We start from the raw sequence: 14,333 nt of genomic DNA, 5'->3' as shown, positions 1-14,333 counted from the left end.
AATGCTCTTTACTTACTGTCAAGCAGACAGATTATTATCTAAGGTTGTGCTTCTCAAACTTGAAAGTGACCCTAAATCACCTGCTCATCTTTATAAGATGCAAATTCCAACTTAGTAGCTCCAAAGTAAGGCCCAAGATTACACAATACTGCTGATCAATCAAAACAGAATCTTGATGGGCATAACTTGCTACATAATTTAGATCCTCTCTGTTGGAGAAGGCATAATTTTAATGGAACACTAGTGTTTAATTGTTTTATAACAATACAAAGTTGCTAAGTAAGCACAAACGCCAGAGGAGGCAAATTTTAGGCTAAATTAATTACATCCTCCTTACATTACTCAGTAGTACAGATAGAGAGAAGGAATCTTATATAAAGAATTGGAGCTCAAAACTCTTCTGAGACTCATACCTCTTTATTTCCAGTGAACCCAAAACACAACCGCAGGGGTCTGAAACTCTGGAGTGGCTGTCCTCACTTGAAGTGTGTTCCACTTCATATCCAAACTGAAGTTTACATCTATTCTTTAATTCTTCTAATAGCTAACAGCCACCAAGGCGACAGCTTGGAAACATAGACTTCCTTGATGTGAGTAACAGCTCTCAAGGGTCTGTGGAGCTTGCTAGTACAATACTTCACTAATGCCTTTTACTTTTGTCTGTTTGTGGGTCACACCCAGTGGTGTTCAGGGTCCACCCCTGGTTCTGCTCATTGGAATCCATGTAGTGTCAGAGATCAGATCTGGGCCTCCTGCTTGCAAAACATGTGCTCCAGTCTTTTGAGCAACATCCGCAAGGCCAATTCACCATTCCATTTTAAGTGACACTCAAGGACAGTGGGGGCGGGGGTGGGGGCGTGGGGACCCACTGGGGCCTCTCACTTCTCCTGAACTACTAGGTGGCCCCTATTTTTTAATAACCACAGGTCAAATATTACATAAATGATAACTTACAGTCAGATGGAAATTTCGCATCTCCTACTCCTTAAATTCAACTGCATCCGTATAATTTAATACCCTTCCTCCTGCTCAATGGATGAACTGTGGTTCTACTCCCTGAGGCCAAGTCCCCTCCCACTCCAACCCCCACTGTCAATTTTTATTCCTTTCTTGTAAGTTCAAGGGCTTTGTTTCTATAATTGTCTGTTTTTTGTTGTTGTTGTTGCTGTTGTTGTTTTTTGCTTTTTGGGTCACACCCAGAGATGCTCAGGGGTTACTTACTCCTGGCGTTGCACTCAGGAATTACTCCTGGTGGTGTTTGGGGGACCATATGGCATGCCAGGGATCAAACCCAGGTTGGCTTCGTGCAGGGCAAACACCCTACCTGCTGTACTACTGTTCTGGTTCCAACTGTATTTTTTTGTGCACAAATTCTCTTTCACTATTGGTTTACCTCCATTAGCATACTATGTATACATACATATATAGTATGTGTATATATATACATATATAATTATTCTTTTTTAAAACTTTCTCTCCTTTTTTGCTCTTTTGGCCATATGCAGTGATGCTCAAGGATCACTCCATGCTTTGTGCTCAGGGATCATTCCTAGTGGAGCTCAGGGGAACACATTCAGTGCCAGGATTTGAATTTGAATTGGCTACATGCAAGACAATCACCCTGCCCACTCTATAGTCTCTCTAGCCCCTCTTAAAACTTTATTGATCCTCTTTGCCTCCTTCCTAATTTCATGAAAGGGGTTTCTTATTGTTGTTGTTGGTTATTTTTTTGAGGGGGGAAGAGGGGTCTCCTAGCAGAGCTCAGGGCTTATTCCTGACACTATATACTGGAATCACTCCTGATGGGTTTTGGGGATCAAACACGGTCAGCCATAGCTCCAGTCTCCATGAAAGGGATTTCTTTGCAAGCTCTCTGCTATATGTATCTTCTGTTGACTAGGAATCTACTCTAAATTAGTCTTTGGAATCCACCATTCCACTGAAACTGCTCTTCTCAAGAGACCACAGAGATGACAAACAGGACCATATTACTAAACCCATTGACCAACTCTCAGTTCTCATCTACTTGATCTTAAAGCAGCCATGGATTCAGTGGACTCCTCTTCTTTCCTAAAATACTCACTTGGCCTCCAGGAGCTTCCTGATTTTTTTCCAACTCCCTTTACTAAAACTTTTCAAATTTTTAATGTTACTGAAAATATTGCTAGAACTCTAAAAGCAGAGGTGCGAGTGATCCGTGGTCCTCTACTTCCCTAACTACACTTGCTCTTCAATAAATTCATCCAGTCACCTGCCTGTGATTCTCAATTTATCTGCCCAGAGCCAGAGCTTCCTCTCAAGTCCAGAGTCAACTGGTTATCCAACATTGCCACGTGCTTGTCTCAACTTGATTTTGCAGTAAATTAACTTTTGAATTCACCCTGATCCTCATTCCATCCTACCGTATTTCCAGTCTCTATCTGGGTTTTTCTCAGGCCAAGCACATGGCGGTCATTCTTGATTTCTCACTTTTTTTCCCCCATGCTTCACATTAAATACATCTTGTTAGCAGCATCATCATCTATAATACCCTGCCTTTCTCACCACCTTCACTGTTCTCATTGTAATCTTGGACTTTCCTACCAGGATTTTTACAGGTCTACTAATTTATTTCTTTAACTCTGATCTTTTCTAATCAGTTCATGCTACAAGCTCAGAGAAAAAAGCCAAAATTCTTTTTTTTTTAATGTTTTAGTGTTTTATTTTTTTAGATTTTTTCGCTTAAATTTTTATTGGTGTTAAAAAGAAAGAAAAAAAACAAAAAAAAAAGAAAAAAAATTTTTATTAGTGAAACACCATGAGGTACAGTTGTAGACTTACAAATTTTTGTAAAAAGCCAAAATTCTTGCAAATACCCTGTACACCTCATGCCCCTCACTTATTTTCTCCATCCCAGCTTCCTCATCTCTTCCTTCCTCTAGATCATGGGTGGGACACCATTTTTTTCTGCCAATGGGCATTTGGATATTTCATGAGCCAAAAAAGTACAGGCAATGGGGGACAGGAAGCCAACAAGAAGCATATGTGTCCTGTCCTCTACTGTACCAGAGCCAGACTACACGATTTCATGGGCCTTATTTGGCCCTTGGGTTGGATATTCCCTGACTCTAGAACAAACATAAAATGAGGCCCTGTCTATTAACGGTGTTTGCTTAATTAAGTAGAAAAATTAAAAAACATTATTTAGAAACCGAAAACAGAAGACCCAAAATGAAATCACTCATGCCAAACCATCTCCATCCCAAGATCCACTATCCAGTATGTAGCCCTGGGTTCAATGCCTCCACAACAAAATAATGAAATCTTCATGCTGGGTTGAGCTGGAGCAACAGCACAGCGGTAGGGCATTTGCTTTGCGTGCAGCCGGCCCGGCTGAGCCGGGTTCGATTCCTCCGCCCCTCTCGGAGAGCCCAGCAAGCTACCAAGAGTATCTCTCCCGCATGGCAAAGCCTGGCAAGCTACCCGTGACATATTCAATATGCCAAACACAGTAACGACGAGTCTCACGATGGAGACATTACTGGGCCCGCTCGAGCAAATCGATGAACAACGGGAGCACCGTTTTACTGTGCATGCTGGGTTGCAGTTGGGGGTAAATAGTGTAAAGGCTGAAGTACGTGAATTGCATGCAGGGGCCCTGGGTTCAAGCACTGGCATCACTGGGAGAGGCCCCAAAGCATTGGCCTGAGATGGGAATATCAGCCCACCAGGTGTGGCCCCCAAACAAACAAAAAATCTAAATGCAGCTGAAGTATTTTGGAGGCAGAGATGGTGGTGGAATAAATCCAACCACTCACTGTCTACAAGAGCAAGAAATCTGCACCATAAGCCCCCACCCAACTTCCGGTCTTCCCTCCAAGCGAGAGCAGTCTTGTCTGAACAACCTTTTCTTTCTATTTCTCACTGTAAAAACCTTTTGTTCTGTGAAACCTCTTCTAGCATCTTGCTTTTGCTTGTTTTGGGGGGCCACAAGGGCTGTGCTCAGGGATCACTCCTGGCTAGGCTCGAGGGAGTATATGGAGTACTGGGAATCGAACCAGCATCAGCCTGGCAGGCAAGGCAGGCAAGCACCCTACCTGCTGTACTGTTCTCTCATCTATCCAGCTGCTAGCTGGGATACTGACCAGCTCATGACCTGTTTAATAAAATCAACTAGTTTTGGGCAGAGAGATAACTCGAGGAGGGTACGAGTATGCTTTACCTGAAAGAGTAATTTTATGACTATTGAAGCTAACACTGTACTGTACTGTCCTCCCGTTGTTCATCGATTTGCTTGAGTGGGCCCAGTGATGTCTCCATTGTGAGACTTCTTGTTACTGTGTTTGGCATATTGAATACTCTCAGTAGCTTGCCAGGCTCTCCGAGATTGAAGCTAATAATATTAATATATAAAATGAGGACTTATCTTTTATTATTGGCATTTTACTTTATTTTGTTTTGGGGGCACCATACCCAGCGGTGCTCAGGTCTTACTCCTGGCTCTGTACTCAGGGGTCACTCCTGGTGGGCTCAGGGATCCTATGGAGTTCTGGGAATAGAATCCACATTGGCTGTGTGTAAGGCAAACACCATATATACTGTAGTATTACTCCAGCCCATTTCTGGTATTTTAACATTTACCTTTTCTATACTTTTAATTCATATTATAAAAGCACTGGTCTGCGTTAGACTGGGAAGAGTCTATCACAAAACAAGGACTGTGTTTGAGGCTGTTTGGAGGCCTAATCCTGCCACCACATGGTTCCTGCTATAACCCTGTGGGGTAGGTTTAGAGCACGACATGATGTGGCCCAAAAGCCAAACAATGAAAACTAAAAATATAACAAAAATCACCAGGAAACTCCCTTAAGAACTACTAATTTGGAAACTTAGACCTATACTAAGTTCCTCCCTGGCTGAGGAGTTTCTCTTTCTTTCTCTTTTACATTCTAACAAACCTACTTCCAAAATCCAAAAAGTACTAATTTGGTTTACAGTTGCTTATTTATTTATTTATTTGCTTCTTGGGTCACGCCCGGCGATGCACAGGGGTTACTCCTGGCTTTGCACTCAGGAATTACTGCTGGTGGTCCTAGGGGACCGTATGGGATAATGGGAATTGAACCCGGGTCGGTCACATGCAAGGCGAATGCTCTACCCGTTGTGCTCCAGTCCCTAGTTTCTTATTTTTAACAACTGGTGCAATATCTTAGTCCATTTTTTTCTGTAAGCACTTAGAAAATGCTCGACAATTTCATTTTTAAAAAATCATACAAAACAGGAGGGAGAGTACAGGGTAGAGCTCTAGCTTGCTCTGTATGCAACCAACCTAGGTTTGATCCCAGTTACCTCACAGGCTCCCCCAGCACTGCCAGGAATCAGGAGTAAGCCATGAGCATGGACAAGTGTGTACTAAAAACAAAAACAAAACAAAAAAATTTTTTTAATTAAGAAACAAAAATCAGGGCTGGAGCAATAGCACAGCGGGTAGGGCGTTTGCCCTGCACGCAGCCGACCCGGGTTCGATTCCCAGCATCCCATATGGTCCCTCGAGCAACACCACCAGGCGTGATTCCTGAGTGCAAAGCCAGGAGTAACTATTGAGCATCGCCAGGTGTGACCCAAAAAGCAAAAAAAAAAAAAAAAAATCAGACAAACCATGTGACTTAGTGACGTTTAATCCAACTAGTTCAGTGGCTTCTACTGCCCTATGATACTTGCAGTTTTGTTACTACTTATGACACAGGCAGGCCTATTAACCTCTTCACATTTTTTAATTATTTTTTAAAATTTATTTATTTTTGGTTTTTGGGTCACACTCAGCGATGCTCAGGGGTTACTCCTGGCTCTGCACTCAGGAATCACTCCTGGCGGTGCTCAGAGGACCATATGGGATACTGGGGATCGAACCGGGTCAGCCGCGTCAGCAAGGCAAATGCCCTATCTGCTGTACTATCGCTCCAGCCCTCTTCACATTTTTTAAAGAAAACTCTCTTAGCTTCACATCTAATGGACTCTCCCAGGGACTTTAGGGTATTTCCATTTAGATATCTCCCTAATTCCACATTACACCTGTGAAAATGGCTTGCATCAAAAAGGTCAGAAGCTGGGTCGGAGCGATAGCACCGTGCATTTGCCTTGCACGTGGCCGACCCAGGTTCGATTCCCAGCATCTCATATAGTCCCCCGAGCACCGCCAGGAGTAATTACTTAGTGCATGAGATGAGCAAGGAGTAATCCCTGTGCATCACCGGGTGTGACCCCCCCCCCAAAAAAAGGTCATAAGCAAGAGTTGGTGGGGTGTGGAGAAATAGGAACTCTCATTCATTACTGTGCAGACTGGTCCAGCCTCTATGGAAAACCGAATAGAGAACTCTCAGTATATGAAAGATAGACTTACAGTCACAGTAACGGTCACAGTCCTCCCATTATTCATCATTTTGCTCGAGCGGGTCCAGTAACGTCTCCATCGTGAGACTTGTTGTTACTGTGTTTGGCATATTGAATACGTCACGGGTAGCTTGCCAGGCTTTGCCATGCAGGCAAAGATACTCTTGGTAGCTTGCTGGGCTCTCCGAGAGGGGCAGAGGAATCGAACCTGGCTTGGCTGGGCTGGCTGCGCACAAGGCAGACGCCCTACCACTGTGCTATCGCTCCAGCCCCCCAAGAACACAAAAATTACTAATTTGAAAGGCTATATGCATACCTGTGTTTACTGTGGCTATTTACAGCAGCCAAGATCTGTAAACAGTGTAAGTGCCCCAAGATAGATACATAAAGAAAATGACCCACAGTGAAATACCATTCAGCTATGAGAAAGAAAAAAAAATGAAATCTTGCCTTTGTACCAACATAGATGGAACTGAAGAGGGTCATGCTAAGTGAAATAAGTCAGAAGGAGAAAGACAGTTATTCCATGCTCACTCTTACATGCAATACAGAGAAGCAAAGCAGGAAACAGACAAAATCAATGGACACAAACCTGCGGACTGACACCACAGAACTGAGGGCACCAGAGAGAAGGGAGACAGGCGGGTTTCCAGCAGACTACAGTGGAGGTAGAGAGTGCAGTGTTGTATTTGTGGAGTAACATATACTTTGAAGAGATGCGAAACTGTAACACTAAAGCATATACAGTCATGTAAATTGTTGGTTCATTAAAAAAAAATAATCTCTATCAGATGGCTGTCCACTAAACAGGCCCAAATATGAGTTCATTAACTTCCTCCTGAACTAAACTCAGTCCCTCTATCTCTGTTACCCTTCTGGGCATTGTCTTTGTTTTCTTGATTCCACTATATTTACCACATCCCATCAGTCAACACAATGCTTAGAGTATTTCTATTTCTTTCTTGGGGGGTGGGCGGCGGCTCTGTAGCAACACTCAAGAGTTTGTGTGTGTGTGTGTGTGTGTGTGTGCGCAACATTCCACAACCAGCAACACTCAAGAGTTTGTGTGTGTGAGTGTGCAACATTCCACAACCAGCAACACTCAAGAGTGTGTGTGTGTGTGTGTGTGTGTGTGTGTGTGTGTGTGCGCAACATTCCACAACCAGGCTAGGCAACTTAATGCTAAGGTCCCAGAACACAGTACTTCTCAAGCTTGTGGTTCTGGGGCCCACCAGAAACACTTCAGAAAACAGTGCATTGGGGACATCTGGAGCAATACCCAGTGGTCCTGGGGAACAAGATATAGAGTTTTGAAAACACACACTCTTAACTCTGAGTTATCTCACACCCCCTAGTTCTTTCACCTGTTTTTAAACTGAAAAAAAAAAAGAAGTGTTGCTGAGCCAAGGATAGAACCCAAGGCCTCACACATATGAGATATGTACTCTATAGCTGAATCACATCCATGGTTCTGAGTATTTTAATGTAAATTCTTAGGGTCACAGAGAGAGTACAGTGGGTAAAGAACTTGCTTTGACATGGTCTACCTGGATTTAATCCTTGCACCACATATGGCGGGTCCCCTGAGCACTCTGCCAAAAGTGATCCCTAAGTAGGCATCAGGAATAAGTCCTGAGCACAGGCAGGTATGGGGATTGGCGGGGGACAGAGAAATAGCAAACAGGGAGGGTGTTTGCCTTGCATGCATGCGGGCGACCTGGGTTCAATCCATATATGGCCCTCCAAGCACTGCTAAGAGTAATTTCTAAGTGGAGAGACAGATGTAACCCCGGAGTACTCCTGGATGTGGCCCAAACCACCCCGCCTCCCCCCCCCAAAAAAAAACCCACAAAAAGCAAATTTAGTTCCTTCCATTTTCAATCATAGAGCTTCTACATATCTACTCCAGAAGATGTCAGGGAAAATCTATTACCTCAGATTTGTCTATACATCTGATACAGGGGTGAAGAAAGTCAGTTTGAATAAAGTGCTAAACATGCAAATTCTTAACCTAAAGTTAACCAAAAAACAAAACAAAACAAAAAAAACAAAAAAAAACTCATCTCAAAGCAAGGCTACGTGTCCTCTTGCGTGGCCTGGTGTGAAATGGCCACACGGCAGCCTTTCCTCTCAGGAAGTATGTGCAGCTGGCTGCTTGTATGGGTTGTCCCTTTCAATGGACATTCATGCCTGACCTCATAGTGGCCTACAACCCCCAATGTCAGGCTCCAGACAGGGCACGGCTGCCAGAGTCCACACTAGTCAAGTCATGATATCCATCCACAACCCCCAAAAAAGGGGCATGTGAGTGAGACTCTAAGATTAAAGCCCAGGACAGAGTCTCTGCTGCTTTAAGATCAAAATATCCAAGATGTGGGTGGAGCTTTACCAAGTTGAGTGTAGATGAGGTGGAGACAGGATGGCTGAAAAATTACTAATCCAGGAAAACTATGGCGTCAAATATATCCATAACCACTGCCTCTGGACAAATGGCGGCCCATCCCCTGCTTAGTCATACCTACTTCCCCTCCATAACCAAAAGCACAGTAAAGGCGATTTGGGACATCATGGTAACATCATAGATGAATCTTCTGTGGCTCAGTTTTATTATGAGACACATTTAGAGACAAGAAATAGTACCTGTTCATGAGTTTTTGTTATGTTGAATTACTTTGAACAAAAATAGGTTATGTTTAAGCCATTGTTATGGGTTACTATTATATTGAAATACATTAAAAACTCCATTATTTCTCAATGAAGAAATTGAGATTCAAGAGATTAAGTATGGTTGGGTCACATATTTGGCTAGTTGGCAGAGTTAATAATTAAATCTTGCCCTATCAAGCCCAATGTTTTTTACTATATCATTATGCAATTTATACATAGTAGCATATACACATTCATTCAACGTATTGTTGCCATCACTATAGGCATTTAACTGGAAATAGGTTTATAAACTTATTAACATAAAGTCTAGTCCAACAAGTCCGGAATTGGTTTCAATATGGAATAATATCATCGGTTTCATTTCTATTTCTTCATTTTCCAATTAACATTCAATGGAAAAGAATAATTAATTTAGGAAGCACAAGTGGAGTTAACAGCACTCCTCACCTCCAGTGCAGAAAGGACTCTAGTTAATATTTATAAAGTGGAAGGGACCCAAGTAAATTTGCCAAAAGGAGGAATATGGAAATTCTGCCCACAATCAGAACAATGGACACAGATTTGTCAAAACAAAGAACAGTAAAATGAGGGAAGGCAATTTGTCCTGCCCTTGTCCTGTTACTTCATGACAATTTTTCCAGTTGCTGGTTTCCTATTCATTCTAACAAAGAAAAAGATTAAACAAAAGATGTAACATTTGCAAAGTTATATTGTCCTTTAGCAGAAGCCCAAACTAAATTTGTGGCATACTAAATTCAAACCAGAGGAAACAATCTCTGACAGCGAAACTACCCACTTCAGATCTGCAAAAACAATCTTCAAGTCTTGAAGCCCACTGTGCATCTTAGGTTCAACTTTAAAGTTTAATGCTAATACGGGCTAAATTTAAGTGTGATTATCATAAGGTCATTACTCCCCTAAATCAATCAATACATTTCCTAGTTACACAACAGCATTCTGGCATTCATACTGGCCTTGGTTGGATATTATGTCAATGAGTTGCAGCTGGTCAATTGTGCCACCCCATCAGGAATCATCAGAGAGAAGGTAAATTAGCCTTGAGTTTAAAGTACAACACCCAAAACGACAGACCTGAAAACACAGCCACCAAATAATACCCTAGGTGAATCTGGTTTTTTTTTTCCCCCCTGGGTGACTCTGAACATTGTGTGGGCTGTAGACGTTTCTCCTTGACTTTTTGATGGGTTTTCAGTGGTAAAAACTTCTTCTTTTTCTAGACTATAGTTGCCTGGAACACCTAAGCCCTTTCCCAAAACAGTGTGTAGCACTTGCATTTAAAATATGGTACATTTTCCTGGAAAGGCATGAGCACTTACTAGCCATTGTGGTTTTGCCTGGCACTGCATCAAACTAGTCAGCCTTCCAAAGAAGGCATTAAGTGGGCTTCCGTTCTCGCTCCATCCAACTCCTCCAACATGCTCCCGGACTACATACTCAGCCCCCCTACCCGTACATCCGTAACAAGAAAGCTCTGAGTAATCGGGCAACTCAAATAAATGCACCGATCCAACTCCTCGCTACGAAGTTACCTCAACACACACGATGGGCCTGACAATTTTGAGAATTTGCTCTTTAAAAATTCTTGCAGACTACCAACACTTTGTGCCAACAGCGAGTTTTCTGTAACGGTGCATCTTTTTAAAGACAGGTATTTTTATTTCGACTCTAGACTTGTGGGGGAGCGATGCAGTGAAGCAGGTAGTTTGCAATCTCCTGTTACTTTGTGGCTGGGTCTTAAAGAGCAACATCCTCCCCGGCTCTGGACTAAGGTTCAAGCCCCAGACCCCACTCACGCTAACGACTACAGAAAGGCACTTGGATCTTGTAGGGTGGCCTTGGAGGGGTCCGAGTGTCTCAGTACAGGGCCCGGGAAGCGGGGGTGGGGGGGGAATCGTCACAGATTCCTGCTTTGCTCTTGCTCCGGCGGGTGCTCTGCAACACGTGCGCAGAGCCTGCAAAACAAAACCCACCCGGCCTCGGGGCTGCAGAGAAGCACCCCGCGGCCACCCCCGAGTTCAGCGGCAGCTGCTGGGGGGCAGCCACGCTGCCTGGTGCCCAAGAGGACTCTGCTTTGGCTTCTGGGCACCCGCCCCGTTGCAGGCGAGCCCAGGGCGGCTTCCACTCTCCGAGGCTCAGCTCTCCCTAGGGGTCCATCCCCAAGGGACCCAGGCATCTGCAGCATTCCTGCTCTGTCATTTTGAGACGCCCCCCATCCCGGCCCGACCCCCTCCTCCACCCGCCGCCCCACGACACACACCCCCCAGGGGCTTTCCCAGCCTCGACCGCTGCCGCGGGGTGGGCGCGCAAACCGAGCTCCCCGGGGCACTTACACGTGGCCACAGCGAGTCCGGACCGGCTGGTGTAACACCTCTAGGCACACGGAGCAATCGAAGGACGTGACGGGCAGCTCGGGGGCCCTCCTGCGCTCCAGGGCCCGCGGGGTGGCCGCGGCGGGCGCGGCTTTGCCGCCCTCGCTGCTCAGCACGGAGCCCATCGCGGCGCCTCCCGCCCAGACGGCTGCCAAGAGCCCAGCGCCCGCTGCCGGGTTGTTTTGTTGTCCTGCGGTGGAGGAAGGAAGTCCCGGCCCAGCTGCGATCGCCGCCTCCCAGCGCGCCCGGCTCGCGCGGCCCCCCGAGCAGCCTCCACCCGGGCGCCCGGCCTCCGGGTCCCGCAGGCCAGCGCCCCGCCGCGCCGCTGAAAATTAGCTTCGGAGCCGCCGGGGTGCAGGCTGGCAGGGAGGGGGCGGCAGCCGCACAGCGCACGCCGCGACGTCTCGAGGTCCGGGGAGGATTGAAACCCGAAACCTCAGCTGCAGGGGAGGACGACCTGCGCGAGCTGGAGAACCTTCCAGGCCCGCGCACGCCTGCCACCTCTTACCCAACTGTTAGCCAGTGAAGGAAAGTGGGAGCTGGGTCATGCTTTTTGGCAGCGCGAGAACGCCCGCTGCGAAGGTGGTGCGATCTGCTCTGCACTGTTGCAATCGCCAGGCCGTCGAGGAGGGCTTATCGCCTCCTCTAGTGCCAATCAGTCCTCGGGATCCGCTAGCCAGAACTTCACTGATAAGGGAGGCAGGCAGCAGGGGTGGAAGGGGAAGAGTTCAGGAGATTCGAATTCGGCTCTTGGGTCCAGGACAGGGATGCTAGGAACGAGGGTCCTTAGTTTCCTCTGTTCAGGCGCTCGCATTTTGCTTTAATAATGCATGGATTTAAGAAAACTGATTTGGTGTCTCTGCGTGCCTCAGGAGCCATATCCTTTCCGGTGATGAGGACATAGTTCCCACAAGCTGACCAATCTTAGTCCTCACAGAACTAAGAATTTTTTTTTAAATTTTGAGAACGTTATACATACACATGTATAATTTATTAGAAATGACATAGCAGTCCACAATACACGTACAATAGTAATTAAGACAATATTAATATTCTCATCGGCTTCACTCAGGCTCCCCCACCTTCACTTTTGATGAGAAAAATAAACAATTGCGATCGTTTTACATGATAAGAGCCATTAAGAGGAAAAGCAGAGGTGGAAGAAGAGAATAAGGTCAGAGAAGATATTTTGGATGAGATGACATTTGAGCAGAGTCATAAATAATGAAAAAGACGCAGCCATTCAAAGATTGAAGAAAAGCTTGCTAAGCACTGGGAACAGTGAGAGAGGCCAGAACAAAGAGCCAAGGGAGGCTGGATGGAAGACCAGGCTGTAGAAGGGGTGGGGTGAACAGAGCTAGGATATGGCACCCTGTAAAGCCTTAGCTACATACAGGTCAGTACCAAGAATGTGACTTTTATTCCATGTGCCATGATTGGTTTACTCTGACATCTGTGCCTTCAAGAGATAGGAACAATGCAGGAAAGCAAGCAGATAGCCCAGTTATGAAGCTACTGAATTAGTCCAAATGAGGATATAAAAATGTGACTCAAACCTGAGACTTACCTGGGTAGAAAGAAGGAGAAAAATTGAGAGATCTGATGTATATTTATAAGAAAGATCTAAAATACTTCTTGATAAAAATGAACATAGAGAGGCTGGAGCAATAGCACAATGGGTGAGGTGTTTGCCTTGCAAACGACTGACCCGGATTTGATTCCCAGCATCCCATATGGTCCCCCGTGCATTATCAGAAGTGATTCCTGAGTGCATAAGCCAGGAGTAAACCCTGTGCATCACCAGGTGTGACCCAAAAAGAAAAAAAATGAACATAGAAGTAAAGGTTTTTTGGAGATTTTTTTTCAATTTTCAAAAGAAAATTAAAATCGTCTCTTAATCCCACTTTATCCTTCACCTATCCCATATTCTCTTTAAGGGCAAATTCCTCAAACTAATCCTCTACATTTAATGTCTCCATTTCTTTTTTGGAGGGTGAGGGGTAAAAGGAGAGTTGGGGACACAACCTGCGGTGCTCAGGAATTCCTTGCTCTGTGCTCGGGGGTCACTCCCAGCAGTGCTTGGGAGATCATATTCAGTACCTGTAATCGATCCAAGCTCAGCTATGTGCAAGTCAAGTGCCTTAACCCCTATACTATCTCTCACCAATCCCTTATGCTTCCATTTTATTTTTTTGAGTCATACCTGGCGATGCACAGGGGTTACTCCTGGCTTCTGCACTCAGTAGTTACTCCTGGCGATGCTGTGGGGACCATATGGGATTCTGGGAATTGAACCCAGGTTGGCCGCGTGCAAGGCAAATGCCATACTTTCTGTGCTATTGCTCCAGTCCCACTACCATTTCTTTTGCAGTCCTTCTTTATCCAGCTAATTCTGGGTTCTAAACAGAATAGTCTCCATGTGTCCATAAATTACCTCATCAATGTCACAGGCGGCCTTTAAATAGTGAAACCCAGGGCTTGACCTATTCGCTCTGTTTGTCAGTGTTGGAACACTCTCTTTGCACAAACTCTCTTTGGTTTCCCTTCTTTATTTCTAGCTGTTCTTTCTCCATCTCTTCACCTGCTTCTCCTTCTCTATTGAAAGGCAAAGTGCTAGAGATGGTAGGATTTTGTCTTTGGGCATTTTCCTTCCCCTTCCTTACTAAGAACCCTTAAAAATCACATAGATTTGGGGTCAATATTGTATAATGGTAGAAGACATGAGGCCCTGAGTTTGATTCCTGGCAGGTGTGAAACTGAGCACACCAATGATGTCTTTAACTCAACTCTAGACCATTCAAATGTTCATCTACTTACTTGACATAACCACCTGCTCGCCTCAGGCACTTCAGTTCAGGATGTCCCATAATGATCTCATTATAGTAACTGCCCACTGGTTCCACCTCC

General features: G+C 45.0%; 1 protein-coding gene across 1 annotated transcript in view; it reads right to left on the bottom strand.

The window, feature by feature from the left end:
• The window catches only part of RNF125 (ring finger protein 125), a 46,824-nt gene extending 34,860 nt beyond the window's left edge, over positions 1–11,964 (bottom strand). The window contains exon 1 of the mRNA XM_056138245.1: positions 11,388–11,964. Coding sequence (XP_055994220.1) covers positions 11,388–11,551 — 164 coding nt within the window. The 5' untranslated portion in view covers positions 11,552–11,964. The remainder of the gene's footprint in view (positions 1–11,387) is intronic.
• Positions 11,965–14,333: the final 2,369 nt, after the last annotated feature.

This window comes from Sorex fumeus, unplaced genomic scaffold (assembly GCF_029834395.1).
Source record: "Sorex fumeus unplaced genomic scaffold, SorFum_2.1 ptg000128l, whole genome shotgun sequence".
NCBI classification, from domain to species: Eukaryota; Metazoa; Chordata; class Mammalia; order Eulipotyphla; family Soricidae; genus Sorex; species Sorex fumeus.
Note: the sequence above shows the minus strand (reverse complement) of the source record. Positions and strands in the feature narration are given on the sequence as shown.